The sequence below is a fragment of the Microtus oregoni genome, unplaced genomic scaffold, assembly GCF_018167655.1.
Source record: "Microtus oregoni isolate MIOR12 unplaced genomic scaffold, Mior012 000014F_ref0000157, whole genome shotgun sequence".
NCBI lineage: Eukaryota > Metazoa > Chordata > Mammalia > Rodentia > Cricetidae > Microtus > Microtus oregoni.
Genome location: NW_024543073.1, coordinates 22,672,515 through 22,698,636, shown reverse-complemented (window position 1 = coordinate 22,698,636; position 26,122 = coordinate 22,672,515). Strand labels below are relative to the sequence as shown.

Genomic DNA, 26,122 nt, shown 5'->3' with positions numbered 1-26,122 from the left:
CAGGCTGGAGAGGAGACTCAACACTTGAGAGCACTTGTTGCTCTTGCAGAGGAGCCAAGTTCAAGTCCCAGTACCCATATGGTGGCTCACAACCCAGTTCCAGGGGATTCCAGTGCCCTCTTCTGATCTTGGGCATGAGGCATGCATGTTATACACAAACATACATGTAGGCAAAACACTCATACCAAAAAATAAAAATAAAAAAAATTGTGGACAATATGCACACTAAGTCTTCTCAATATGTTTCACTGACTAACTCTGCAGAAGCTGCCTGTAGATACCACAGTAAAATGTCTGAGTTTTCTCTTGTACACCGACCCATTCAATTTTAACAGCAAGTTGATAGCTGATATCCTTTTACAAGTCAGTCCTACAATGGTGGAGACTCCCCTGTTCACTATTATAGGACAGAAGAACAAGACACCCAGGGGAATGCATCCCCTCAACACAGCAGCATTTGTAAAGCAGAAATCTGGTGTTGAAGATATGCAAATGTTGGGTCTAAATATGCTTGACAGCATTCCTTAATTGAAGCATACGAGTGCCAAAAAATCAATTAATATAAAAGCTCTGTCTTCCGAGATATGAAGTGAGGAAAAAAAGCGGGGAAGAAACAAGTAAGAAAATAAACTAGACTTGGCACTTCCTATAGAGAGGAAGTAGAAGCCATCTTGAAGACTCACAGTTGTGTATATGTTCATGTTCATAGTGTTTTCTTTTTTTTTTAACTTTTTTTTTATTTATTTACTTAACTTTATTATGTTTGTTGGTGTGAAGGTGTCAGATCTCATGGAACTGCATTTTCAGACAGTTGTGAGCTGCCATGTGGGTGCTGGGAATCGAACCCGGGTCCTCTGGAAGAGCAGTCAGTGCTCTTAACCGCTGAGCCATCTCTCCAGCCCCCATAGTGTTTTCTTTATGTGCTCATATTTCTACCAAATCTAGCTTTGTGTTGTCCTTTAATTCACTACATAAAAATATTGGTTATGCCAACACCTACACAACTCATTGAACATGAAGATATCAAACTGATGCCTACCTAGTCCCCACCCCTACATCCTGGTGTTTGTTACAGCAGTGTACTGTGCACAGTACCAAAAGAGAGACATAAACACCAACCCAGCCACAAACCCTCTGATCCATAATGGTGTCCACCCTGCAAGATATACTAGGGCCATGGTGGCACCAAGTTTGTGGGAGACACCAACTAGTAACTGATTAGACTTCACACACACTCCATGAGATGGAACTCATGCCCAACACTGCTTGGGTGACCAGGAACCAGGGACCAGATAGCCTAGAGACCTAGGATAAAGCCAAATAATGCTGGTCTGAAAACAGAAAAAAAAAATGCAGGGGTAAAATGACTCCAGGAGATCTTCTGCTCTCCTCATAGATCAGGGCCTTCTTCAGCCATCATTCGAGAAGCTTCCTCCTACAGCAGATGGGAACAATACAGAGACCCAGAGCCAGACACTATGCAGACAGTGAAAGATACCTTGGAACACTCAGCCCTCAATGGGATGCCTTCACCAAATCCCTCACCCCCCCCCAATACCTCAGGGAACCCCAAGGAAGAGGAGGCAGGAAGAGTTCAAAGCTAGAGGGGAAAGCCACTGAGAAAGCAAAGCCCTCTAAATCAACAAGAGCAAAAGCTTATATGAGCTCACAGAGATGGAGGCAGCATGCATAGGGCCTGCACAGGTCTGCATGAGATCCTCGGGGCGTATATTATGACTGCCAGTCTAGTGTTTTTATGGGGTCACTCTGTGTGTGAACAAGGGGGTCTCTGATTCTTGTGCCTTCTCTCGGGCTCTTTTCCTTCTGCTGCTGGTTTGTCGTGTCCACCTTTGATGTGATAGTTTCTGTTTTATCTTATTGTATTTTATTTTTGTTATTTTTTAAATGAATGAATGAATTAATGAAAACCTGGCCACTAGCTAACACTGAACTGTCATTTACACCTTCTGGGAGAGGGGAAATCAGTTTTCTCCCATGGAGTGACACTGAGTCTATCAACTACTCCAGGGCAGGCCTCATGCTCAAGAGTAGTTGACAAACATACAATGGACTCCACTGATTTTTGTGTGTGCTTTTATTTCGTTGCAGTTTCGTGTTTTATGGTTTGTTCTTTTGTGTTGTTTTCTTGTTTGGGAGGTTGTTGTATTGGTTTCCTGTTTGTTTGCTTGTGTGTTTGTTTGTTTAAGAAAGAACTTAAAGTTAGGTAGGTAGGTAGGATATGGAGGGGAGAGGATCTAGAAGGACTTGAGAGCAAGAATATGATTGATGTAGATTTAAATTTAAAAGTTATTTTAAATAATAAAAATATAATAAAAAGAAAAATATTGATTATCCCAAGTATATCCCCTTGTGATATGCAGCAATAGTAAAGATTAATTCATTGTCAGTTGGGAGTGAAAAAGGGATTAATTAGAATGACATATAAATTACCATGTTAAAACATAACACCAAAGAAATGGTTTTTAGTATGCAGTGGCTGTCATTCCTATTAGTGGTGATCAAGTATCCAGAAAAGTAAAACCATCCTTCAGCATTTTTAAAGAAAAGGCGTTTATAAGTTTTCAGCCACCAAGTTTTCTTCCTGATCATTACCTTACACATATGGAAGGGATAAAAATAATTAAATTTGCATCTATATCGTTCAGTATATGTGAAGCGGCACTGTGAGTCCACCTATTCTTAACTTAAAAATCAGTAAGATTTTTAAGTTCAAAAATATGTGGATCACTCCTTGGGTACGAGTTCCTGAAAGGCATCCATGGGAACAAGTAAGGAGCCTCACACTAACCTACAACCCTCCAAGGAGTGGGGTTGGGACTCCAGGGGAGTCCAGCACTGTCAGTTCTGGAACCTGCTGGGTCTGAGAACAGACTGCTCTCACTCAGAGGTTCTCAGGCATGCCTCTCCATCACAGTCACCCAGGAAACTTTGAAAACACCCAGACACACTTCAAACCAATGAAGCCCTAATGCTAGGGTTCAAGAATCACACGGCATCAGCATCAGCAACAGCAGGTTTCAGTTGCTGGTTTTCTTTTGTTTTCTCCGAGACAGGGTTTCTCTGTGTAGTCCTAGCTGTCCTGGAACTCTCTTTGTAGACTGGGCTGGTCTTGAACTCAGAGATCTGCTACTTCAAGCCTGGAGCATTGGGATTAAAGGTATGCACCACCACACCTGGCTTAGCATCAGTGGGGTTAGTGCTCCTCAAGTGACTATTTACTGTTGTTAAACTTTGGCCAACTACTGCCAACACTATCCTTATATAGGTCTTATAAAGTATATTGGCACTATATTATAAGTAAATAAGATTTATTCCTGTGGCTTCAGTTATCTGAAAAATACCAGGTTTCCTATTTAAACTCCTTTTTTATATACATTCCAGATAAATATTTCCAATTTCAGTCTCAGCTGTTTACTCTTAGCCATTGAACTTCAGTAGAAATAAGCTCAAGATAATATTTATAACTCAGAAATGGACATTTACGATTCCACTAACATCTTAAAACAGGTTTTACTTGGGCTCAACAAGCAGGAGAGAGCTCAAGTTCTTGCTGTTGGACAAAAGCAAAAGGTGTTGGATCAGTGTTTGGATGGCAGCAGAGATGATCCAGGAGACAAACAAAAACCTGATGTCTGTGTCTTCACACACACCACTTTCCAATCATGCTGACGCTTTGCCTCTCAGAAGAATGAAGAATCTCTTAGACCAGTGATAGGAGCATCATCAAAACAGAGTGTAACCAAGGGATAAGATTGATTAGATTAGCTGAGCAGAACGAGGAGGGTAAGCGCAGAGCTATCTTTTGAAGAGAAAATGAGTGAACATGCCATCGGGGCAACCGAAGTCCTAAAATGGTCTGTGGCAGCAAAGAATGATTGCTTCAAATGTTCATATTTAGCCAATAAATCTAATCATTTATAAGTTTTATTTTTGTACTCAGTAGCAGGAGAGATGGTTGAGATTAGATCGAAAATATAGACTACATCTCAGGAAAGCAGTTAAAAATCTACACTATGATAATTGTTATTTAACCAAAGCACATGCAATTTTCTCCTGAAGCTGTCATTTAGTGTTTAAAAGCACTGTGTCTAAGAGCGAAAACCCAGCAGCTCCAGTGATGTGTTTGTTGTAATTGGCAGCTCACCCCCTCCCCTCCCCCAAATATCCCACCATGCTCTCCTCAGCCCTGCTGCACAGCACCATGCTGCATATACCTTTCATTGATTTCCTCAAACGACTTGGGTTGGGAGAAGAGGGAAGAGAGAGAGAGAGAGAGAGAGAGAGAGAGAGAGAGAGAGAAGCGCTAATTAACAACAGAGAGTAAAAGCATCAAGATCAAACATGCTAAACAATCTTTCCCCCTAAGCATCCTTCAGGCCATTTGTCTTTGGGACCTCGGTTAAAAAGCAGGGAAGGTGGTACTCAGAGGGGTGAGAGCTGTGTGGAGGGAGGGGCCTTCATTAGCAGTTTGCCTTGCTCTCTTTGATAGGCAAGGCCGACGGCGAGCTGTTGTAGTCTACTTCTATTTATTGACAAATATTTTAGAATTCTGGAAAGCAAGAAAAAGATGGCTCAGTGTGGGCTTTACATATAATGGAACTAGCAGTTATCTTGAAGGACTATCTTCTCTCTGCTTCCAATAGTCTCCAATTTTTCTAGGATAGATAAATATGACCAAAAGCAGAAACAAATGTTCTCCTCTCCTAATCTGTTCTCCTAGAGAGAAAGAAATATTCTCACTAAACAAAGTTTACTGTGAAGCACAAAGCACCTTATTAATGTCATACTTCATTAGATGGTCCTAATTTAAACATATTAAAGCTCTGCCTCAATTAAACAGAAAGCCACGTGATGATTTTAAATTCTCCTTTGAGGATGGCCATAGTCACTTGATCTGAATTTGCCCTGGCTAGAGGTGTCTCCAGGGGCCAATCATGAGATTTTATAATGCCTGTTTTTGCCTCAGTCTGTCTCCCAGCTTCACTGGGAGTTCTGAGAAGATGGGGAGCTTTGAAAGGAGGGGGCCCCTCTCAGCACAGAGAGAAGAGTTTCTACTTGATAAATAGGCTTGTGTCTGTTCTCTGGGGAAACATCTGTATTAGTCCTGGTTAATCATGAGTGTGTAGAGAACCAGCATCTTCAGGAACATTCTAGGGATTTATGAGGAACAACCTGAGGTGCATCCAGGAGAGGATTGTTCTCCACAAGTGCCTTGTTTGACTTAATGAAACTTGTCACGAGGAAGCTGCTCCTCGCAATATCCCTGTCCTGTTTGAGGAAGGTGTCCCTATTAAGTCTCCCTTATACATCAAGAGGGAAGCAAAATGTTACTGTCAGCTGCTTGGTAAGGGCAGATGGAATGCCACATGAGAGGTCACCTCAGATGCCAGAGTGCATAGGACAGAGCCAGAGACCAGCATGAGGATGCTGGATCACAGGAGGCTGAGCAGGAAAAGCATAAATAAGGCTGTGAGGGGGTTCTCCAATCTCAGAAAGCATCAACCTTCTGGTCGCATGATGATAGGGCAGCCTCCTCCCATGGATCTCTCCAGGATCTAGGAAATCGGACCACTAGGGTTTCTGGACCTTTTCTGTAGTGGAAGCATCATAGATGACCAGAGAACTTTGTCACCCAGAGAAACAGATCTTTCTGGGTTTGCTTTGGAGTCATTTCTTGCTTTTATTTTTTTTTTCTCAAGACAGGGTTTCACTCTGTAGCCTTGGCTGTCCTAGAACTCACTCTGTAGACCAGGCTGGCCTTGAACTCACAGAGTGCTGGGACTAAAGTCATGTGCCCCCACACCCCACTGCTTTATTTGTTGTTTGAGACAGAGCTTTGAGGTATAGAACCAACTGGACTTGTACCTGGGGTTGTGCTGCCTGGCTTCCCAAATGCTGTGATTACGGGGTTGTGCCTCTGAACCCAGTTTATAAACAAATTTAGAATGAGCTTTCAAAGCAGCCTTGTTTCGGCATCGGCACCAAGCATCGGGCCTGCTTCCTGTGGTACTTACGGCCAGGAAAACTGTCTCATCAAGCTCCTCAGCTTCTCTCACAATGGTCTCCAAGGTATCCTTGGCCGTGTCCATGCTCTGCAGAAAGTGGACCATCTGGTCATGCAAGAATTCCATTTTCTTCTTCTTCACTTCCTCGAAGCTCTGGGCTTTCTCATCGTACTGTGCCAAAACCTTCTTCATCATTTCCTCGTTCTGTGCTTCCAGGCGTTTCTCGTTTTTGCTGCAGTTTTCCTAGCGGGACAGGACAACAGCACTTCTTACTGAACAGAAAAATAACGCCTTTGTTTGCCCCTCATCTTTTTTTGCTTTGGAAGAACTGGCCTCTGATATCCCAGCAAATGAGTCAAACATTAAGAACATGATCTAAACTTCCAGCTTCTCTATCAGCTTTGCTATAATTAGCTTTGCAATGGAATTCACTGTAAGAATACCATCAAAAAGGACCAGAAACGTCAAAATTTAAAAAGAAAGAAAAGAAAATCCCATCTGTGGATGATCGTGATTTTCCCTCCTCTGCACCAGTGTTCTCTGGGAGGGGCAGTTTTGCCACCGTGGAAGAAACTTTATTGTCCATTGGGAGACAACTGGCGATTGGCTATCCTCAGCAGCGTGACAGGGGAGGGGACAATAAAGCACTTATTCACTGATCTACAGTGTCAGCAAGGTTTGGACAGTCAGCCTGAGCAGTCCTAGAGCCCTCTTCAGTCCTGGTTGACAGCCGCAGGTATCTGGGCCACCTCTAAATGAAGACAGAATGTTCCTACCCATGGTCTTCACAGAGAGGGAAGAAGATAACAGCCAGAAGTGTGTGTGTTCAGAGAGGCCCGAGACACCATTGGCCCCAGATACAAGACTCAAGTCAGTGAGCAGAGCATCTCTGGAGGCCACGCGGTGAGAGGCAGGAAAGTGGAGGAGATGATGTATCATCGTCTCTCACCCATGCAGTAGAAGCAGTAACACATCTTAGTAGCTGTCTGAGGGCTCACTCTCAGGCAGCACCTGCCTTCGCATGCCAGGACCCCAGGAAGTGAGCATCTTTAGAGGAAAATCCTTCATTCTTAAACATAAAGCAATCCCACTGCTCACAGGGAGGGGAGACTATAAGAAACCTCACTTTGAATTAAGATAACCAACAATTTGAACCAAACACACACACAAAACATCACACACAAAGATATGTATTATATACTATACAACACACACTCTATAACACACACACATATACACACACTATACACCACATACACATACATACATACATATTATACCACACAATACACAAACACTGTACACCATGAATACACATACATGTAATTAGTCTTTCTTGTTCAATTTTATTTGGATTCCAGCCCCCAAATAATAACACAGAGACTTAATATTAATTTTTTTTAATTGAGAAAAGGAGAAAAAAAAAAGTTTCCACCTCCTCCCAGCCTCCCATTTCCCTCCCCCTCCTCCCACCCTTCTCCCCCTCCCGCCACTCCTTTCCCCCTCCCTCTCCAGTCCAAAGAGCAGTCAGGGTTTTCTGCCCTATGGTAAGTCCTAGATCCTCCCCCCTCCGTCCATATCTAGGAAGGTGAACATACAAACCGGCTAGGCTCCCACAAAGCTTGGTCTTGGCTTAGACTTGTCCTACTAGCTCTCATAACTTATTTCTATTAATCTAAGTTTTGTCATGTGACTCTTTACCTCTACTTCATTTTGTACATCTGTGTCTCGTTGGCTAATATCCACACCTAGATTCATTCCCTGAATTCCTCTCTGTGCCTGGAAGTCCCACCTACCCTCTCCTGCCTAGCTATTGGCCATTCTGCTTTTTAATAAACCAGTCACAATGACACATCTTCACACAGTGCAAACAAATATTCCATAACACGTACATGCACACAAATACTATACTCCACACACACATACATACACACTACATAGTACACCCCTCCCACACACAAACACTCTTGAGCACACACCACATAATACATACATGCACATTCACTATACAACATATATACTACATACTACACCACACACACATACTACACACAACATACACTTTATAATACACACACCAATTTAATTCCAGATAGTTTACTGTTGCTACAATAAATAAAGCAGGATCAAATAGAAAGAAGGATGCTAACTTACCTCAATGGTATTGAAAAAGGATTCGATCTCACTAACAAAAGCTTCAATCCTTAAGGATTTTTCTTGTAGATTTTCAAGAAATTCTCCTAATTGAACCTGAAGGGAAGAATTAAAGTGTCTTCACTGAATAACATCGGGGGGAAACATTTCAATCAGGGCATTCTGGTTCCCTTAATATCTCTGTAGAGATTTACTATACCATATTCACTAACAAATCAAATTTTGGGAATTTTTGCTGCTTCTTCTTAATGGATTGAACACAGTTATGTATGACAGCCAAGTTTTGTTGAGTTGGAGAAGATCAGTTGGCAAATCACCTGCTTTGCAAGAATGAGGACAAGAGTTTGACTCCCAGAACCACTGTAAAACCAGCTGTGTGTGGTGGTGCTTGCTTCTAATACAGAAATGGGGAGGTAGAGATAGGCAGATTCCTGGCTCTCTAGTCAGCCAGCCTAGCCTGTTTGATGATTTCCAGGAAAGTGAGAGACCCTGCTAAAAGTAAAAACGGGGCTAGTGCCTGAAGAAAAATACTTGAGGTTTTCCTCTGACTTCCACATAAATGAAGCACACATGTGCATGGGTGTTCTTGTTTAATAAACTCTCCATTTGAATTATTACTGTTCATAACGCCTGAAGTTTTCTACAGTCTGAAGTAGAACTCTGTGGTGTTGGTTATCAGTTTGACAAGCTCTAGAATCACCTAGATAGACTGTAAATACAACGTGACCCACTGCCCCTAGCTTCTGTCTCCATGTCTTCCCCACGGTGAACTATACACTTGAAATTTGAAACCAAAATAACACCCCTCCTTTCTCCCTAAAGTTACTAGTGTCAGGCATTTTCGCAGCAACAAGAAAGGCAGTAACACACATGGGCTGAACTGACCTTCCATGCCTTGGCTGTTTCTTCACATGAGCATGTGCAACCCCAATGTGCCTGATAGAGCTGAGAAGGTGATTGGGGTACCACCAGCCAACACACCAGCACACCGAGTGATACAGAGGACTGTCAACTAAATCTCAAGGTTCCAACCATCTTGGAAGGGTCAAGGTTTGCAGTAAGTGGCAACCATGTGGAAATTTTATAGAGTGGCGAGAAGGGATCCTACTTCAGCCATAGTTCTAAGCCTAGTGGAGTGGTATGCTGGCCCGACAAACATAACAGAAAACAAAACAGAACAACAGAGCTGCGAGTGCCCCTAGAATGGCAATGACATTCCATGATGAAGTCTCTTCTAGGGGCCTCTAATTTCCTGTAGATCTCAATTGCCTAGCGCCCCCTCCCCCCCCCCGTTCTCTAGGCTCCTGACACATGGCTGCATGTTTTTGTAGATTCTTCTCACACATATTTCCCTTATAGTTTCCATTTCTATAATGTCCTCTCTGCCACTGATTAACAGACAGTGTCTACCTCATCAAAGCGAAGCCAAGCTTTTAAAGACACCTCCCCTGGTCCTCCCACATTGCCCCTGCTACTGAGCTTCCTAAAGCTTAGTCTCTCAGCATCCTGTACTCCTGAAGGCCAGGGCTGACCATCTCCACCCTTCCCTTTCCTTCCTTCTCACTCCCAATGATTGGCATCCTTCCTGACATAGAACAGGAGGCCAGTAAACACCAGGAAAGTGGGAAAGAATTGAATCAAGGATGAAGATGAATGAATGAAGACAATCACCATGATGGGGGTAGAAAAAGGAGGAAGAGCTAGGGCTTCAGGAAACCGCAGCCAACAGTCTCGGAGGAGGCACAAAAGTCCACCTAGAAGATGCCACCCAATTCTCAAGTTACCATTTTTGTGATATCCCTTCTTCTTAATTTTTTCAGATGTACTTATTTATGTATATGTGTGTTTTGCCTACATATGTGTATGTGCACACATGCCTGCCTGATCAGAAGAGGACATTCTGTTCCCTGGAACTGGAGTTATAGGTGACTGTGAGCCACCAGATGGGTGCTGGTACTGAACCCAGATCCTCTGCAAGAGCAGCAAGTGCTCTTGACTGCTGAGCCATCTCTCTAGCTTCCAGCTTTTCTTACTTTGAAATTTGTCTCCAACTCTTCATTTTCATGGGTAACTTAATGGGGAAAAAAGCAAGCCTTCCTGACTTTAGTCACTGATTCTAACTTTCTTTAGAGAACATCAAACAAACTCTTAAAACGTTGTTTTAAAGATAACACCATCATTCTACTTCTGAATTGTTTTTTTTTTAATTGAAAGATTTATATGATCTGAAGAGATCAGGGTGTTAATTTTGGACTTTTAAAATTGTCAACATTTTTGGCAAAACTTAGATAAAAACAAAACATAATTAAAAGGTATGGGCACATTTCTGTGGAGTTAATACACCTGATATGTGAGATTTCATAACAGAGATTGCCTCACCCTTCCCTCCAAACTTTAACCAGAAAAAATGTCGATGAAATTTCACCCTAGAGAAATAAAAGAGAATTAATTTGATAAGAAAAAAATACCCAGATTCTGAAATGCAATCATATTTAATCAAAATGATCCTGACAATTATTTATCAGCAACATTACTGAAGGATCATTTGAGAACCATTGATGGCAGACACTGACCCTAACGGTATGGACAGTCAGGAACGTAAGCCCCAAGGTCAGGCCAACCTGGGTATCAGCCCCAGCTTTTCTCTTGTCTCTTTCAGCAAACCACTTAACCTCTCTGAGCCCATGCCATTATCCGTAAACTGTGATGGGGAGCTATGAGAATAAAATGTACTTTGTATACAAAGAACTCAACACTGGCCTGGCACATTAGCTAATTTTAAGATCATTCTGGATGCTACATGTAGAATGGAGATGTGAAAATAGCCAATTGAGAGGAAGATGGGTGAACAAAGACTCCATGCTTCTCAACAGCATCCCTGGGGAGGTGGGCTATGATGAGAATCAAAATCGTACAGTTTCAAGAATGTTTTAACACTTAGGCTAGAATCGGCCAGTGCAGTAGATGCATATTTAAAAAACAATATTATTGATGACAGAAATTAACTTGTTTTGTAAGAAAATGTATAATTACTGAGAATAAAAACATTTTCCTTTTTTATAACATTAAGGGTCTTTGCTACGGGATAGTAAGCTCCTCGATAGCAATGACCCCCCGTGTTATTTCTTGATATCCTGAGCACCTAGATGAATGCTCCAACACACCATATACCTGTAAGAATAATAGATAAGGTCGTCTTAACGAAGTTCTTAGGGAAATAGTCACACTTTTTCCAGAACATTGTGCTTAAAATGAATACCAAATATTGGTCATTTTAAGGAAAGCGTGGAAGCAACCCAGTGCACATGTGTGATGTGTGTTAAGCTTGCTTACCTTCACAGCACTTATAGCTGTGTCAAGGGCAGAAACCTCGTGGTCTTTGTGGACACCCAACACCTTGTCCATTTCAGAGACCTGGCTTTTGCAGGTGTAGCAGTAATAGTCAACCTGGGCCTTCGTCCGTTCCTTCTGGGCCTTATCTGTAACGGACTCTGGTACAGGCCGGTCATTTTCTATCCTCCTTCCGTCCAACTCTTTCTGCTTGGCAGACATACTAGATCCTTCTTCCTTCATGAATTCATGTTCCTTGGTACGCTTGGACGATTCTGCTCCTTGAGACAACGCATCTTCAGGTGTGGATTCTGAAGATGGTTCTTCTGAGAAGATGCCTCGGCTGACCACGTCTTGATTCAGAGAATCGGCGAACTCATACTCATCCTGGACAGGGATATTGCGGAGCCTCTCTTCACGTGGCCCAGATGGGATGAACTCTGCTTGTGGCATTTCTGGAGCGTAAGTGGCACCAGCTGCAAATTCTTCCTCTGGGAAAGACACCTGTACTGGGACATTCAGCTGGACCTCTGGACTGGCATTTACTGCTTCGTTACCCTGACTGCTTGGTTCATCCACACTCTCCAGAACATGATGGGTATCTTCAAATGGAACTGCGTAGCTCATCTTCTGGGTGACTGCTCTGACCTCCTCTATAATGGGAGCTTTCTGCTGTGTCACCACCTCACTGTGGGTCGCCATGTGGCCTATTGAGTCTCCTTCCCTGCCAACAGCCTTTTGCTGTTCTTCCAGATTCTTCTCCCAAAAACCAGTGTCAGGCTTTCTGCCAGTTTCCCTTTCTGCAACTCTTAGCTGATGTGAATCATATTCGCCAACTGGTTTTCCTTCCAGGCCTTGGCCTTGATCTTCTTGAGTTACAGATGTGTCGTGAAGAATGTCATCTTTGAGTACGTACTTCTCGAAATACATACCTGGCCCATCATCAGTGTCAGAATGTCTCCTTGGAAACGATGCCTCCGAATCTGCGCTGCCACCTTCAGAGGCCGTCTCCTCTTCGTTCTTCTCCCCAGATGCCTCTTCATACAGATCCTTATATAAAAATGAAAGCGCGGGTGGCTCCTCTAGAAGCTCAGGATTGACAGCCTTGGTGGTGGTAGGGAATATCTGGTTTCTTGATAGAACCCCTTCGTCCACATCAAACAAAGGCATCCCAGGAGATCTGGAGTCCCCATCTCTGCTGATAGCCTTCGGAACATTTCTATCGCCTGGTGTTTGCATCTCTGTCTGAGATAACTCACTGTAGTCCTTTTCTAGCCCGTAAAAGCTTTCATCTAACTTTACTAAGTCATATTCGTGTTCCAGGGCGCGTTCATCTGAACTTTCTGGGAAAGAAGCCGCCGCTTCCGTGAGTTCCCTTGAGAATCCCTCAACAGTTAGTTTCGGTCTCTCTGACTCTGGGGAGAGGTTATAATCAATCAATGTGTATTTTTCAAAATAGTCCTCTTCACTGGAAGCTGCGGGTTGAATAAAAGTGAGGTCGCCTGTTTCTGGCTCGGTGGCTCTCTCCTCTTTCGCTTTATGAGCTTCCTTTGCCTCGCTTTCCACCAGCGATGTGACTTCCCTATCAGAGTCTTCTAAGTTGCCCTTCTGTGTCTTACGGGCAGCAAATGTCTCACTCTCATCGTGCAGGGGAACAGTTTTAAATGAGGCTTTCTCCTCCAAATAATGCAACTTATCTTGCATTTGTTCACTTTCTTCCTGATCCACCGAAGGGATGAAGGCGGGAGCGTGAATATTCAGTATCTCACAGCCTTCGGAAATGATACTAAAGGCACTTTTCTGATCCTCCGAAAGTCCGGCGGGCTTGCTGGTTACTGCAAATTCTTCGTCTTTTACTGAGGTGCCTTTGGGCTCCTTGGATGAGCCTTTCATGGGAGTTGTTCCGTCAGCACTGACGGCTGATGCATGAAGCATAAACTGAGTGTAGTTGCTCGCGGCTGAAGAGAGTGGCTCGTCTCTGTGCGCATCCTCCACAGCTTCTGAGGGACGCTTTGGAACAAGAGCAGACTGTTTCGGCATCCCGGTCAGGCCATCTGTAGACGTCTGGATGGTGTGCACTGAAGGCCTCTCCAGCCACGTTTCTGGTCTCTTCACTGTATATTCTAGAGATGTTCCTGAAACGAGAGTTTGTGGTTCTACAGGTGACAGCTGAGTCGGTAGTGCTCCCAAATGCTCTGTTTCCTCAGGAGTGAGGTCCGGTGCGCTTTCAGCATCCTCAGAGAGAGACCTTGACGGCATGCTTTCAACCGCAGCAGCCACCGAGGCGCCAGCGGACAACTCTGGCATTAACAACTGGCTCCTCTCCTCTTTGAGGCCCACTCTATTCTCACTGGCTTTCTCCAACTCCAGATTTCCTCTCTCAGTCAAAGAATGGCCAACCATTTCCTCCCCACGGGGAGGCTCCACATGGGAGGACTTGGTTTTTTCTACTAAGACTGTACTTCTTTCCAGGGCATGGAGTTGGATTTCTGCTGCCTTTCTCTCCCTAATTTCTGGGTATACCTCTGTGAACATGCATTCTGGTAGTTCAGTAACTGGTGTTGGTTTAACCAATGAAGGTGGCTGGGCTTCACCCAAAGAGACAGCTGATGCTCGGGGCACAGGCAGGGCTGCAATTGGAGAGTAGAGCCAGTGTCCCTGCTTTCCTTCTGAAGATGCCCGTGTCTGCTGCTCCTCTTCTCTCCTCTCCTCCGAAGCAAGAGTCATGCTGGGTTTTTCTGTGAGCTCTTCAGCTGGAGAGATGCGCTGTTCCAGCTTCTCAGTAGCTTTTGATTCTTGCGATTGAAAAGGTCGAGATTCCGGCAGCATTTGCAACTTTCCTGCCACCTTATTTTCCCTAAGCTCCAAGGGAGCCATGATTTCTTGTGTCTCTGCCAGCTCCCTCTTCTCTGCCAGGGAAAACGATCTGATGTCCCAGCTATCCTTCTCCTCCATTGGCCGTTTGACTTCCTCTTCATGGTGTTTCAAAGAAGTGGGCTTTGGCATTTCTTTTCTTAGTCTGTCTTCAGCGAAATCAATTAAACTGCCTTTTGATTCCACTGGCAAGATCACTGGTGCTGACTTCTCTGAGTCCTTCACCCCTGTGAAGTTGGATGGAGCTGATTTGGGCTCTTGTGGCATTTTATCTACTCTGTCAGATGACAAGAACAATGTTTCTTTGCGATCACTGCTTGGTTCTTCCTTAAGAGCAGAAATAGTCCATGAAGATGGAGGAGAGATTTGAGGCTTCTGGTGTCTTTGGCTCTCAGTAACACGAAGAGGAATAGTGTTTGGGGCTTCTTCCATAACCAGTCTCTCACCCGTTGGGGAACAAGGTTGAATTCCAAGATGTTTGTCGTCAGCTGATGTAGCTGAGCTTACCCTGGTTGCCTCCAGGTAGCCTGGAGCTTCCTTCTTCCTGTAATTTTCAGAGTTGGATTCAGGCTGTTTTAAAACTTCTGCACTTGATAACAATGTGGGTTTTTCTTTAAGGTCTTGACTTTTGCCGGCTTTAACTGACACACCATTGGATTCTTCAGCCAGTTCAGCTGTGTTACCCTCAGCAGGAACTGCACTTTTCTGGTCCATGGCTGTCATTGCTTTCTCTACAGAGGGACTAGGCTGCGTTTCTAAATCTTCTTTGTCACTGACCTTATTATCAGGAGTGCTTGATCCAAAGAATAAACTAGACATCCATGATCTGAAGGACGATATTCCTTTCTTCCCCTTCTCTGCAGGAAGACCTTGTTCAGCTACCAATGACTTCTCAGATGGCCTGTGTGTCACCTCTGGTGTCTTCAGGGGTTGAGGTGTAACATTTGCTGTGACTTCAGGCACAGGTTTACTTTGAGTGGACACGTTCACATCTGGGGATGGCTCTCTCCTTTCCTCAGCATCATTTACAGCCTTTGACGGAACCCCTTTCAGTTCTCCAGATGGCTTCTCACCAGACACTGGTGCTGTGCTTGCCTCTTGGTCTTTGTCCAGTGTAGGTTCTGCAACTTCAGCAGGAAAACGAGCTGCTCTGGTGGGAATCGGGGGAGCTTCTGCCTTTACCTGTTCCGCAGATGGGCCAGGCTCTGATTTATGGAGAGTTCTTTCAAGAGGTAGTTTGATCTCTTCCTGAGTTTCTTCTTTGTAAGGCCTGGGAAATTCTGCATTTGTTTTTTCTGATATCAAATTTTCACTCTCTGTAAAAGAATTGATCTGCCTCTCCTCTGCTCTGCCTCCCTCCACCTTCCCAGCTGGAACCACAAGCTGTGGTTCCTGAAGCAACTTTATTTCTTCCGAAAAGGAAGTCTCAGTGGATGAGGTTTCTTCCCTGTTACTAGATACATGAAGGGTGGATTCTTGGTCTTGCGATGGCAAGTGGGTTTTTTCCACAGCTTGGGACACCTGCTTTCTGATTCCAGATTTGTGGTCTGTATCAAATGGAATCAGATCATTGCTAGCAGAGGACTCCAGCTGCCTGGACCCTGGTTTTCTCTCTTCGTGCTGATTGGCCAAGTCATCTGGCTTCTCCAGAATCCAGGTGCTATCCTTGGGAGAAAAGAGAGTCTCCTTTACTTTTCTTCCTGTAACATCGGCAAGTTCTGTTCTCATAAATGATTTGGACTGCTCCGAATTCTCGTTCCTATCTGAGAGTTGTTGGATATCCAGATCTGATTTCTCTGAGAAAGAGCTGTTCACGTCAGGCACCTTAATAACGTGCCCCTCATGCAGGGTTTTTTCAAGCTCCCTTTGCCCTGCAGGGAGGTCAGAAGAGGCAGTCTCTAATAGAGATATGGCAGGCACAGGGAACTTCCTGTCTTCTTCTTGGTCTTTTCCTCTGCTCCTAAGCTCAGTGGTTCTCATTTCTAAGACAGAAGACCCTGGTTCAGGTACAAGGAATTGTACTGGTTCTATGCTTAAGGATCCATTTCTGCCTCTACTACCAATGAGTTCTGACCCAGCAGGTGCTGCTTCTGATAACTGCTTGTGTTTCTCCTCAGGCTCTGGGGGCAGCTTTACCAGCTCTTGCTTTCCTGACAGGAGACCCCTCAGGACCAAAGATGTCTCCTCTGCTTGTTCGTTTATCTCATCCCCGTGGGCCAGTAATGTTGGGGCTAAATCTTCGGACACTGAATTTTCAGACTCAGGAGACCTTCTCGCCCCCTCAGGCTTGTCGTTTGGAGTTGTGTGCTTGGGTGCCAGTGAGGCTTCTGATAAAAGCTCACCATCTTCTTTCTTTACCTCACTGCCCAACTTGGTGCGAAGTTTGGGTTGAGGCATTGACACCTCTGAGACAGACACCAAGTTTTTTTTCTGGGATGAAATTGAGCGTTCAGAATCGAGATCTGGAGGGAATGGAAGGCCTTGTTTGTCTTCTGCCCTGGCTGCCCCAGGAACATCTGCTGACGCTTTGGATACTGGCAACTCAGCTTTAACATCTTCAGCGTCTGCTTTTGACTGAACAGAATGCTCTGATAGAGATAATGGACTCGGAGGTGAACCTAATTTCATTTCTTGCTCTGCTTCTGGCCAAGCTGAACCTCCAGATGAGGAGCTATCAATGACAGTAGCGGCTTCTTTCATTGGTTCTTTCTCTTCCCCTATGAGAACTGAGCGCCCGGCTACCGAAGGAATGAGTGGCGGCAAGCCTCTTCCTAATTCACTCCTCCCTACTCTCTTTTGGCCCTGGTGTCCCTCGGGGCTGGTGAGAGATGAATCTGTCAGGGTTTCATCTCTGCCTGATTCGGTTAAATTTGAATCAAGCTTAGTTATTGGCACTGTGGCGGCAGAAAAGCTGGCTGTGGGTTCTTCCCGCATTTCTTCTGACAAAGCTGAAAATGCTGGTGGCTCAGGGGGGCGATGTTCAACTTCCCTTTCTATTCCCGACGAGGCTGCAGGAAGCTCCTTGGTTATTCTGGAACCCTGTTTCACTTCCGTTTTCTCTCCAGATAAAACCTCATGTCCAGAAACAGCCATTTCCTCTGGAGGTGAATATGACTTTGCCACTTCGGGCTCATTCATTGACAACACCTTGTGTTTTAGTTCAGAAGTCACAGTTGGAGCTAAATCGGGTTTGACATCCGCCTTTGGCTCCTCTGTCGAGTCAGACAGAGCTGAATATTTCATCCCAGATCCCGGAACATTTGGGCGCCGAGGCTCTGGTGTCTGATCCTGTGATGTGTGTGCTGTTGCTTCTTGAGAATCCGGCACAGTTTCTTCCGTCCTGACTTTTGGCAGAGCCATCTGTTCCTGTGCAGATTTTAGAGTGGGTGATGCCTTGGGTTCCTGTTCTGTCTTAAGGACACGGGCCAACTCAGGTGGAACTGAGGACTGAGATGTGGGCAAATCAGGTTCGGCTTCTTCCTTTACCACCGAGGATGGTGCAGATGAAGAAGCGGCTATCGTAGCTGCTGCTGAACTACTCCTAACATCTCCTGTCTCCCATCTGCTGGTTGAAGGTGGTGGTACCAAACTCTCTGCCTCAGGCTCCTGAGACGCCTGCGTTTTCTGCTGCTGGGCCAGGATGAGATATTCAGATACAGATGTTGAGATTGTCGGAGCATCTGGGATGCTTTCTGCTTGGCCCGTTTTATTTGCTGAAGGTGGCAGGCTCAGGTCTTCTGGTACAGGCATGAAAAGGAAGGGTTTGGCCTCCTGTTCCTGTGAAGGATTAAAAGGCTCGGGCACAGGTGTGAGCGCCGTTGATCCTGACTCTTCTTCGTCTGCTTCTGAGAAGTAGGGGGATTCTGGAGCAGACCTTGTAGCTAGGGACGAGTCTGGCTGGCTCTCATTTTGCTCTGTTTCTGGGAGTCTGTATGGTGGGACGGAAAGTAGTGACGCCGAATCTGGGGAAAAAAGTTCAGCCTCTTCCGTGTCTTCATCTGACAAAACAGTATGCTCGGATGGCGATGTCAAACACAGTGGAGAATCACGCCCCAGCTCTCTCTTCTCTGTCTCCTGAGTCGGATAGGGGGAGAAGGAGAACTCTGACACAAAGGCAGAATCAGGGGAGAAGGGCCCGAGGCTTCCCTCTTCCTGCTCTAGCTCCGATAGAGTGGTGGGTGAGGAGGCACCTTTTAGAAGCAGAGGGGATGTGGGGACGATGTCTTCCTCCTGGGACTCTGGTGTCACAGATGGTGTTGGTAATGAGCGTTCGGAAGCAGGTGTGGAGGACAGCGAGAACCGCTGGTCTGCTATGGTCTCTCCTTTTGGTAGGACCACATGTTCAGACGCTGCAGCTGAAGGAAGTGGGACCTGGCATTCAGAAAGCATCTCAGTTGCGATCAGTGGGACAGCATGCTCAGATGCAGACTCCACATCCGGTGGAGATGGCCCAACATCTCCCTTTTCTTCTTCCAACAGAGTCACGGGTTCAGAAATGCCTTGTGGTCTGAATTGGGGCATGTCATCAATTGCTTTCTGGGGGGATTCCTGTGTTGCATTTTGGGGAGTTGAGGATTTAGAAGGCAGTTTCGAATCTGATGTGACATGTTCGCTTTCTCCATCCCCATCTTTCGATACAACTGCGTGTCTCAGTGTGGCAGTCAGGGATGGCGGTGGAACAGGGCATTTCGAAGCCTTCTCAGTTAACGATGGAGAACGAGAGTATTCAGAGATGGCTTCCATGCCTGGGAGGTGTGGCCCCATTTCTTCTTTCTTTTCTTCTGCCAGAATCATGGGCTCAGAAACATCTTGGGACTTTAATGGGGGCTTACGGTCGCCTGTTCTCGCCGGCGACTCCTGCGCAGCACGCACTGGAACTGAATTCTCGGTAGCAGATGCCGTCTCTGGTGTTTGCCACCTACTCTCTGAGGCTTCGTCTCCAGGTAGGACCAGATGGTCTGGAGTAACTGGGGGAAAGAGTGGAGACTGGGATGCTGATGTCTTCTCGATGGTGGATGCAGAGAGAGAGAGCTCAGATTCAGATGCCACAGCTGAGGAATAAGACTCATGTTCGTCATCCTCCTCTGAAAAAACCGCAGGCTCAGAGAGGGATTTCACATCAGAGAGAGAAACTGCTTCGGCTTCTTGCTTTTCTGGTACACGGTTCAGATCCTGTGGGACCGAATACTCAGATACAAAAGCAGAATCAGTAGAAAGAGACTCGCTTTCCTCTCTTTCCTCCTCAGCCAAAGAGACATGTTCAGGTGTGAATGTCATTTGTGATGGCAGAATGGGCTCTTCTCTGTGCTCCACTTCAGGGGACAAAGGTGATGAAAAAGACCCCTCAGAAACTAAAGGACTTTCCGGATAATCAAGTTCTATGATCTCTTCTTCTAGACTAGAATCTTCTGCTTCAGTGGTATCCGTGATTTCCACTGCCTTCTCTAGTTCTTGTCGCTCTAGTTCAGCAACAGAAGGCTCAGGCACATGCTCCTCCTCTTGGGCTATGGGCTCAGGCGCATGCTCCTCCTCTCTGTGGGCTGTGGGCTCAGGCGCATGCTCCTTCTCTCTGTGGGCCATGGGCTCAGGCGCATGCTCCTCCTCTTGGGCTATGGGCTCAAGCGCATGCTCCTTCTCTCTGTGGGTTATGGGCTCAGGCGCATGCTCCTCCTCTATGTGAGCTATGGGCTCAGGCGCATGCTCCTCCTCTATGTGCACTATGGGCTCAGGCGCATGCTCCTCCTCTTGGGCTATGGGCTTAGGCGCATGCTCCTCCTCTCTGTGGGCTATGGGCTCAGGCGCATGCTCCTCCTCCCTGTGGGCTATTTGCTCAGGTGCACGCTCCTCCTCCCTGTGAGCTATGGGCTCAGGCGCATGCTCCTTCTCTATATGGGCTATGGGCTCAGGCGCATGCTCCTCTCTGTGGGCGGTGGGCTCAGATGAGGTCAGGTGTTCAAAGTCTGGTTCCATCTTTTCTACTGAATTCAGCTTTAGCTCTTCCTTCTCTGGCTCCAACCTTTCTAGGATGGATGGTACCAGTCTTGGTGGTCCTGTCTCCAAAGACTCCTCAGAGTCCCTTGACATGGAATGGCCAGCAGAAACCATACCTTCCTCTTTTACATCATCGGCTGGGCCTGAGAACAGTGACACATCATTCTCTGAACTTTCTGTTCCCTGTGAGTATGGTTCAAATTCTTCCTTTGCGTGTTCAGGGAACGTGGTTGCTGGCGCACTGGGTGGCTCGGTTCTGTGGGTCTTCAGTTGGTCAGCTGGCTGCTGTAGCTCTGTCTTTGGAGGTCTTAGATGTTCTTGATCTGCTGTGTCAAGCAAATTTCTGGAATAAGAAGGCAAGGTGTGCTCTGTTGCAGACGTGGCTTTTAAGGAGGAATCAACATACATTTTGTTTTGCTCTTCACGGCTAAATAATGAGGTCTTGGACTTTGACCCCTTGGAGAAGGCACCTCTCCAGGGTGGAGCAAACTCTCTTTCTGTGTCATCTTTTGGGCTTTGGGCTACTAATTTATTTCTTTGGGAAGCTAGGTTAGAACCGCTATTGCTCAAATCTGGCTCTAGACTAATGGACGCATCTTTCCCTTTCCTGTAATGTATTTCCTGAATTACATAACCTTTTGGCAATGTCCCATAAAATTGTAGAGGAATTAATTCTTCTTTAACTGAATTGAACATCTTAATTTTGTATTGTACTGTTCCTATGTACACTGGCCTCAATACTAATGGTTTGTGCTCTTTGTATATGGCCCCAGTGATGGGAGGCGTATTGGATGTTGTCTTCTTCCTTCTTGTTTTATCATAGGTGCCAATGGATGACTTCTCTTTCTCAGTAGTGAGCACTGGGCTTTCAGAAATTAAAGGACCATCTTCCTTGTTTGCCAGAGCATCTTGCGATTCCAGAGAGTTTCGTTTTTTGCTACCTTTCCGACGCAATGATGGCGAACCACGCTTGGACTTATGAGTTCTTTTATGTGTCTTTTTAACTTCATCCACAATAAAGGAAATGTTCCCCGGAGGAGAATTCAGAACTGACCCTTCCAAACTACATACACCAGAAGTTTGACTTTCTTCTGAAGCCCAGGGAGTGGAAGATCTACTTGAATTGGTCTCCCATGTTATCCCGCTGTCTTCCCGTTGGACTGTCACCATGGAGAAGGAGGGGTCAGAAATGATACACTCCTGCTTGGTCTTGCCCTCTTCATCCTCATCTGATAACCTGTAGTGAATAATATCAATAATTATGTTATAGTAATAAAATAAGATTCATATTACTAGAATAAGTTAATGTAAAAATATAAAAGTCGATATTGCCATCTGTCTCAACTATAGGGGTCAATATAAAGTTAAAACAGTAAAGTCAGGATGGCCAATGCAGTCACATATCCCAGGGCAGAACGACTCAACAGCTTTTAAACTAAAGTGAGGCTGAAGTTCACGTCTGCATCTTCCCTTTTCTGGCTTTCTGCCCTGATCCTCCCTCGTTCCCCAGTCTCGGAGGCTCCCTCGGCTCATCAGGACCCTCAATGTGACTCTGCATCAGTGCTCTTGGTTCCTACAGTTGCCCCCAAACCCAGCTTTGAACCTCCACTCCATCGGCTTCCTAAAGGGCCAGAGGTGTGATGCTTGCCTCTTATTTGCCCATTCCCAGCCCCTTCTATTTCCCTTGCAGGCAGGCTTTACGTAGCATTTCATTATCATGCTTCTCATTAAAACAAATCTCAACAAACTCTTCGTACTTACAGACTAGGAAGATCAAAATCCTCGGCTCCTGAATCCCTATCTGTCGTTATTGCCAAGTACCTAGCATGGCCTCCTCTTACATGACTAACTTCTACTATAAATAGAGGTATGTACCATAGAATGGCATGTGGTTAACTGTGGACCACATAAACAACCATGGTCCTAGGAGATTAGAATGGAGTTGGGGCCTCCCTTTTTCCTATTATCACTGTAGCCATCTTAACATCAGAGCTCAATGAATTACCTATATGTTTGTGATGCTGAAAACAAAACCCTAATACACTTCCAGTTGTATTAAAGCATAATGATTGGAAGCATCACCCCAGCTCCTGGCATCCATCCTAAGGCCCCTCCCCTGGGAGTTGCCTTGGTCCAGACTCCACCTCTGGGAAAGCCCTCCAAGCAGTGACCCCTCCCCAGGGAGTACCAACCTCCCCCCCCCCAGCAGTGCACGACTCCCACAGGCTATTGAGGCTGCTGCCCAAAGGAACATGTGGTCTCCGGGTTTCATGTGGTCTCCCCTGCTCTCTTTTTCTCACCATGCTTTCCCGGGCCACCCGGGAGCACTGCATTAAATGTGGATATCTTTTATTCAGTCAAATTTGATCTGATTGGAATTATTTGTGTTGGTGGAGAGGCTCATCTTAAAAAATATTCATAACATATAACACATACAATCACATAAAAAGTATGAAATACTTAATAATGAAGAAGATATGTTACTAGTTATGCTACATGTTCTTTATTTTGGAGTGTATTTCTAAAATCAGCAACAGAAACAAACAAAAACATGACATTTTTCTAGTATGTGAAAGACTATGGTTTTGATTTCCAGAACCATAAAGGAAAGTTTATATAAGACTGTGTGCCATGACGTGGTATGCCAGAAGCTGCCTACCTCATTTACTGTGCCCCTTAGTGGCATCTGGAGGGCAGAAGCAGTATTGACTTCTACCATCTAGTGCCAGTGCATGCTATGATGCTTGCAGAACAATCCCCACTCAATGCATTTGTTGGTGCATGTTCCTGTAGTAGTGTCTCTAATTCACTATCTAGCAAATATTTATTATAACTCAGTTATAATAAAGTCAGATGCCAGCCCTCTGTGCTTCACTTTAATCATCAGCAGAATAAGAATAATGATAGAATACATTATGGAGTTGTAAGGATTATATAATAGATAAACCGTATGCTAAGAAAACATGCCTGGTGTATCCAGGTACTCAATAAATGTTGTTTGCAGTCAGATTTTCCATATAATCCTTGACTTAGTAAGTAAACCTAGACCCAGTTATTTTCCGTGGTACAGATATTTGGAAGGGCTGTGTGCTCAGCCTGCTCCTATGTGTCCTCTGAGACGACCTGCCCAGACTACCCCTACGGCTGCCATCACGGCCAGCATCAGTCTCTGTGGCCCTCTTCTCTGGGATTTCCTTCTTCTGTCCTTGCTTTTGCTGTTCAGTCCTTTGGACTGCTTCCCCCACCATACCCCACCTCTTGCGCATGTCTAACGTCTATTACCCAGAAGGCTTATTTTGAAAACTTCTGCTGTGGCTACTCCTGGCTGATTTAAGCAGCTCTGTTGGATATTGGCCATTGCTTCGTAAACACTAAGCTGGAGATTAAGACTCCAGGAGTCTCTTCTCCTAGGAATATAGCTATAATTTAAGATAATTCCAAAATGCTGGTTGGCCCATTGTACACTTCTACAACAAAAGAAGCAAAACTATACAGCCGTTACATGCAAAGGGTAAAGCTAAGCACTTTTTAAGAGAAAGATAAATCAAACCTAGGCCCCTCATTAACATTTTAAAAAATCATTAATCTCTGCTTCTGTGACTGGATCTAGACGCTGGAGTGCTTTAGAAACACCTATAGGAAGCCTTGAGAACATACCGACACTACCCACACCGCGGCACACACTGGTTTTACTGTTAGGACAGCGCCTGGGCATTGCTATACTTTTGCTTTAAAGTGCTGGGAAGCTTCAAGGAGCACACAGAGCTGTGAAACAATTGCCTGAACAACCCTGCCACAGGAACTCACACAGCAAGTTTACAGAGTCTTGCTTGCTCTGACCCCTTCCTGATGTGCTGGGCTTCGCCGAAGAACAGGAATGAAAGTGCCTACACCCGTAGACAACAGCATCCCCTAGATGTCTGTATTGCAGAGGGCACAGGTATGCTTAGCTCTTACCTCCTCAGCGCCTAGCACACTGGGACATTAGCCTTTCCCCGTGCTCCATTCTGCTATAAGTAACAGTAAGTTTTGCAAATTCCTTTTGGGGGAAAAGCCTGGGAAGAAGTGGGAAGAATTCATTTTTCCATTTCTCTGGCAACTCTGCTCTCCTTTACTTGTTTTGGTATTAAACCACTAAGCTAGTTAGGAATTTTGGTCCTCGACTGAATCCTTATTTTTTTTTCAGACTCTTTTATATATTTAAGTGAGGTTATTCCTCCAAATGCTCACTTTCAAACGTGCTATTTTAACAGGTCACTCAACAGAAACAGGCTAGAATTAGAAATGAAAGTTATGCCCCAAGTTTGGAAGTCAGTGTAGGGAACACCTGTGAGTGTAGTGGCCTTATAAAAATCAATTAGAAATTCAATTTGGAGTTCATTGTTGATTGTAAATTCAGTGTCCTCGAGCAGAGACAGTTTCATTACTAGCTAGAATGAGTTCAGGAGTGCTGAACAGAGCACCCAAAAGGCAGTAATAGGAAAGCAGAGCCCTGCTGAGATAGATGCACCTAATCAACCTCTCGCGCATTCATTTGCTAATTATCTCTACACTTAACAAACTTTTATTAAGTTTAGATAGTAAGAAATATAAAGGCATAGGTCCTCCCCGCCCCCCAATCATAAAGGTCAAACCCTGTGTATGCTGGGCAAGGATACCACAAATCTCCATCTCCAGCCTGGGACCGTCCTCGAGAAATTCAAACCTACACTATTTTCACAGTGTGATAAATACTACGAGGAGGGAAAGGAAAGGTCCCCTGAGGATAAAAGGGGAGGTTTCACCAGAGAAAGATGCTTGTGTCTAGAGCCATTTTACGGAAGGCATGGAAGCTGGGGAATGGACGAGAAGATGGGATGCTGTGAGTATGGTAGTGCTTATTCCAGGAGAGGGCGTGGGCTGTGGGCACTGTGTATGTGAATAAGCAGCCTGGCTTCCTGAGAGACCACGCTGAACTACCAGAAGTGTCCTAGTTACTGTTCTAGTGCTGTGAAGAGTTACCATGACCATGGCAACTCTTAGAAAAGAAGCATTTAATTGGGGCTGTTCACAGGTTCAGAGGTTTAGTCCATTACCATCATGGGAAGACTGGCACTCAGGCAGACATGATGCTGGAGAAATAGCTGAGAATTCTACATCCAGATCCACAGGCAGCAGGAAGAGTGAGATATTGGGCCTGGCTTAGGCTTTCAAAAACTCAAAGCCCAGTCAGGCGGTGGTGGCGCACGCCTTTAATCTCTGTGAGTTCAAGGCCAGCCTGGTCTACAAGAGCTAGTTCCAGGACAGGCTCCAAAGTTACAAAGAAACCCTGTCTCAAAAACCCATAAAGAAAAAAAAAAAAACACCTCGAAGCCCACCCACAGTGACATTCTTCCTCCAACAAGGTCACACCTCCTAATATTTTCAAATAATGTCATTCCCTAGTGGCCAAGCCTTCAAATCTGTGAGTCTATAGGAGCTTTATTCAAACCACCATAACCAAGAACAGAGAATGACTATCTTCTCTTGCATTAAGCCATAACCCCCAAAATTCAAATTACACTCCACCTAAAGAAACAACAAACTGTGTTAACAGGAGAGAACTTGTCCCCAGAGGGCTCAAGGATGTTCCTATGGCTGTTTCTCACTGCACAACACAAGTTTTTGCATTTGGCTATCATCTTCTTTTGTATAATTAAAGATTCTGGCTCTGAAGATCATCTCTCCCCCACTGCATTCTTGCACAATAACTTTCTGATCATTTCTTA

The 26,122-nt window shown here is 45.1% G+C and overlaps 1 protein-coding gene across 1 annotated transcript in view; it reads right to left on the bottom strand.

The window, feature by feature from the left end:
* Positions 1 to 26,122, bottom strand: part of Cmya5 (cardiomyopathy associated 5) — a 93,706-nt gene that overhangs the window by 34,841 nt on the left and 32,743 nt on the right. The window contains exons 2-5 of the mRNA XM_041663587.1: positions 11,514 to 21,612; positions 8,181 to 8,276; positions 6,036 to 6,269; positions 4,236 to 4,258 (exon numbers count right to left, since the gene is read on the bottom strand). Coding sequence (XP_041519521.1) covers positions 4,236 to 4,258; positions 6,036 to 6,269; positions 8,181 to 8,276; positions 11,514 to 21,612 — 10,452 coding nt within the window. The remainder of the gene's footprint in view (positions 1 to 4,235; positions 4,259 to 6,035; positions 6,270 to 8,180; positions 8,277 to 11,513; positions 21,613 to 26,122) is intronic.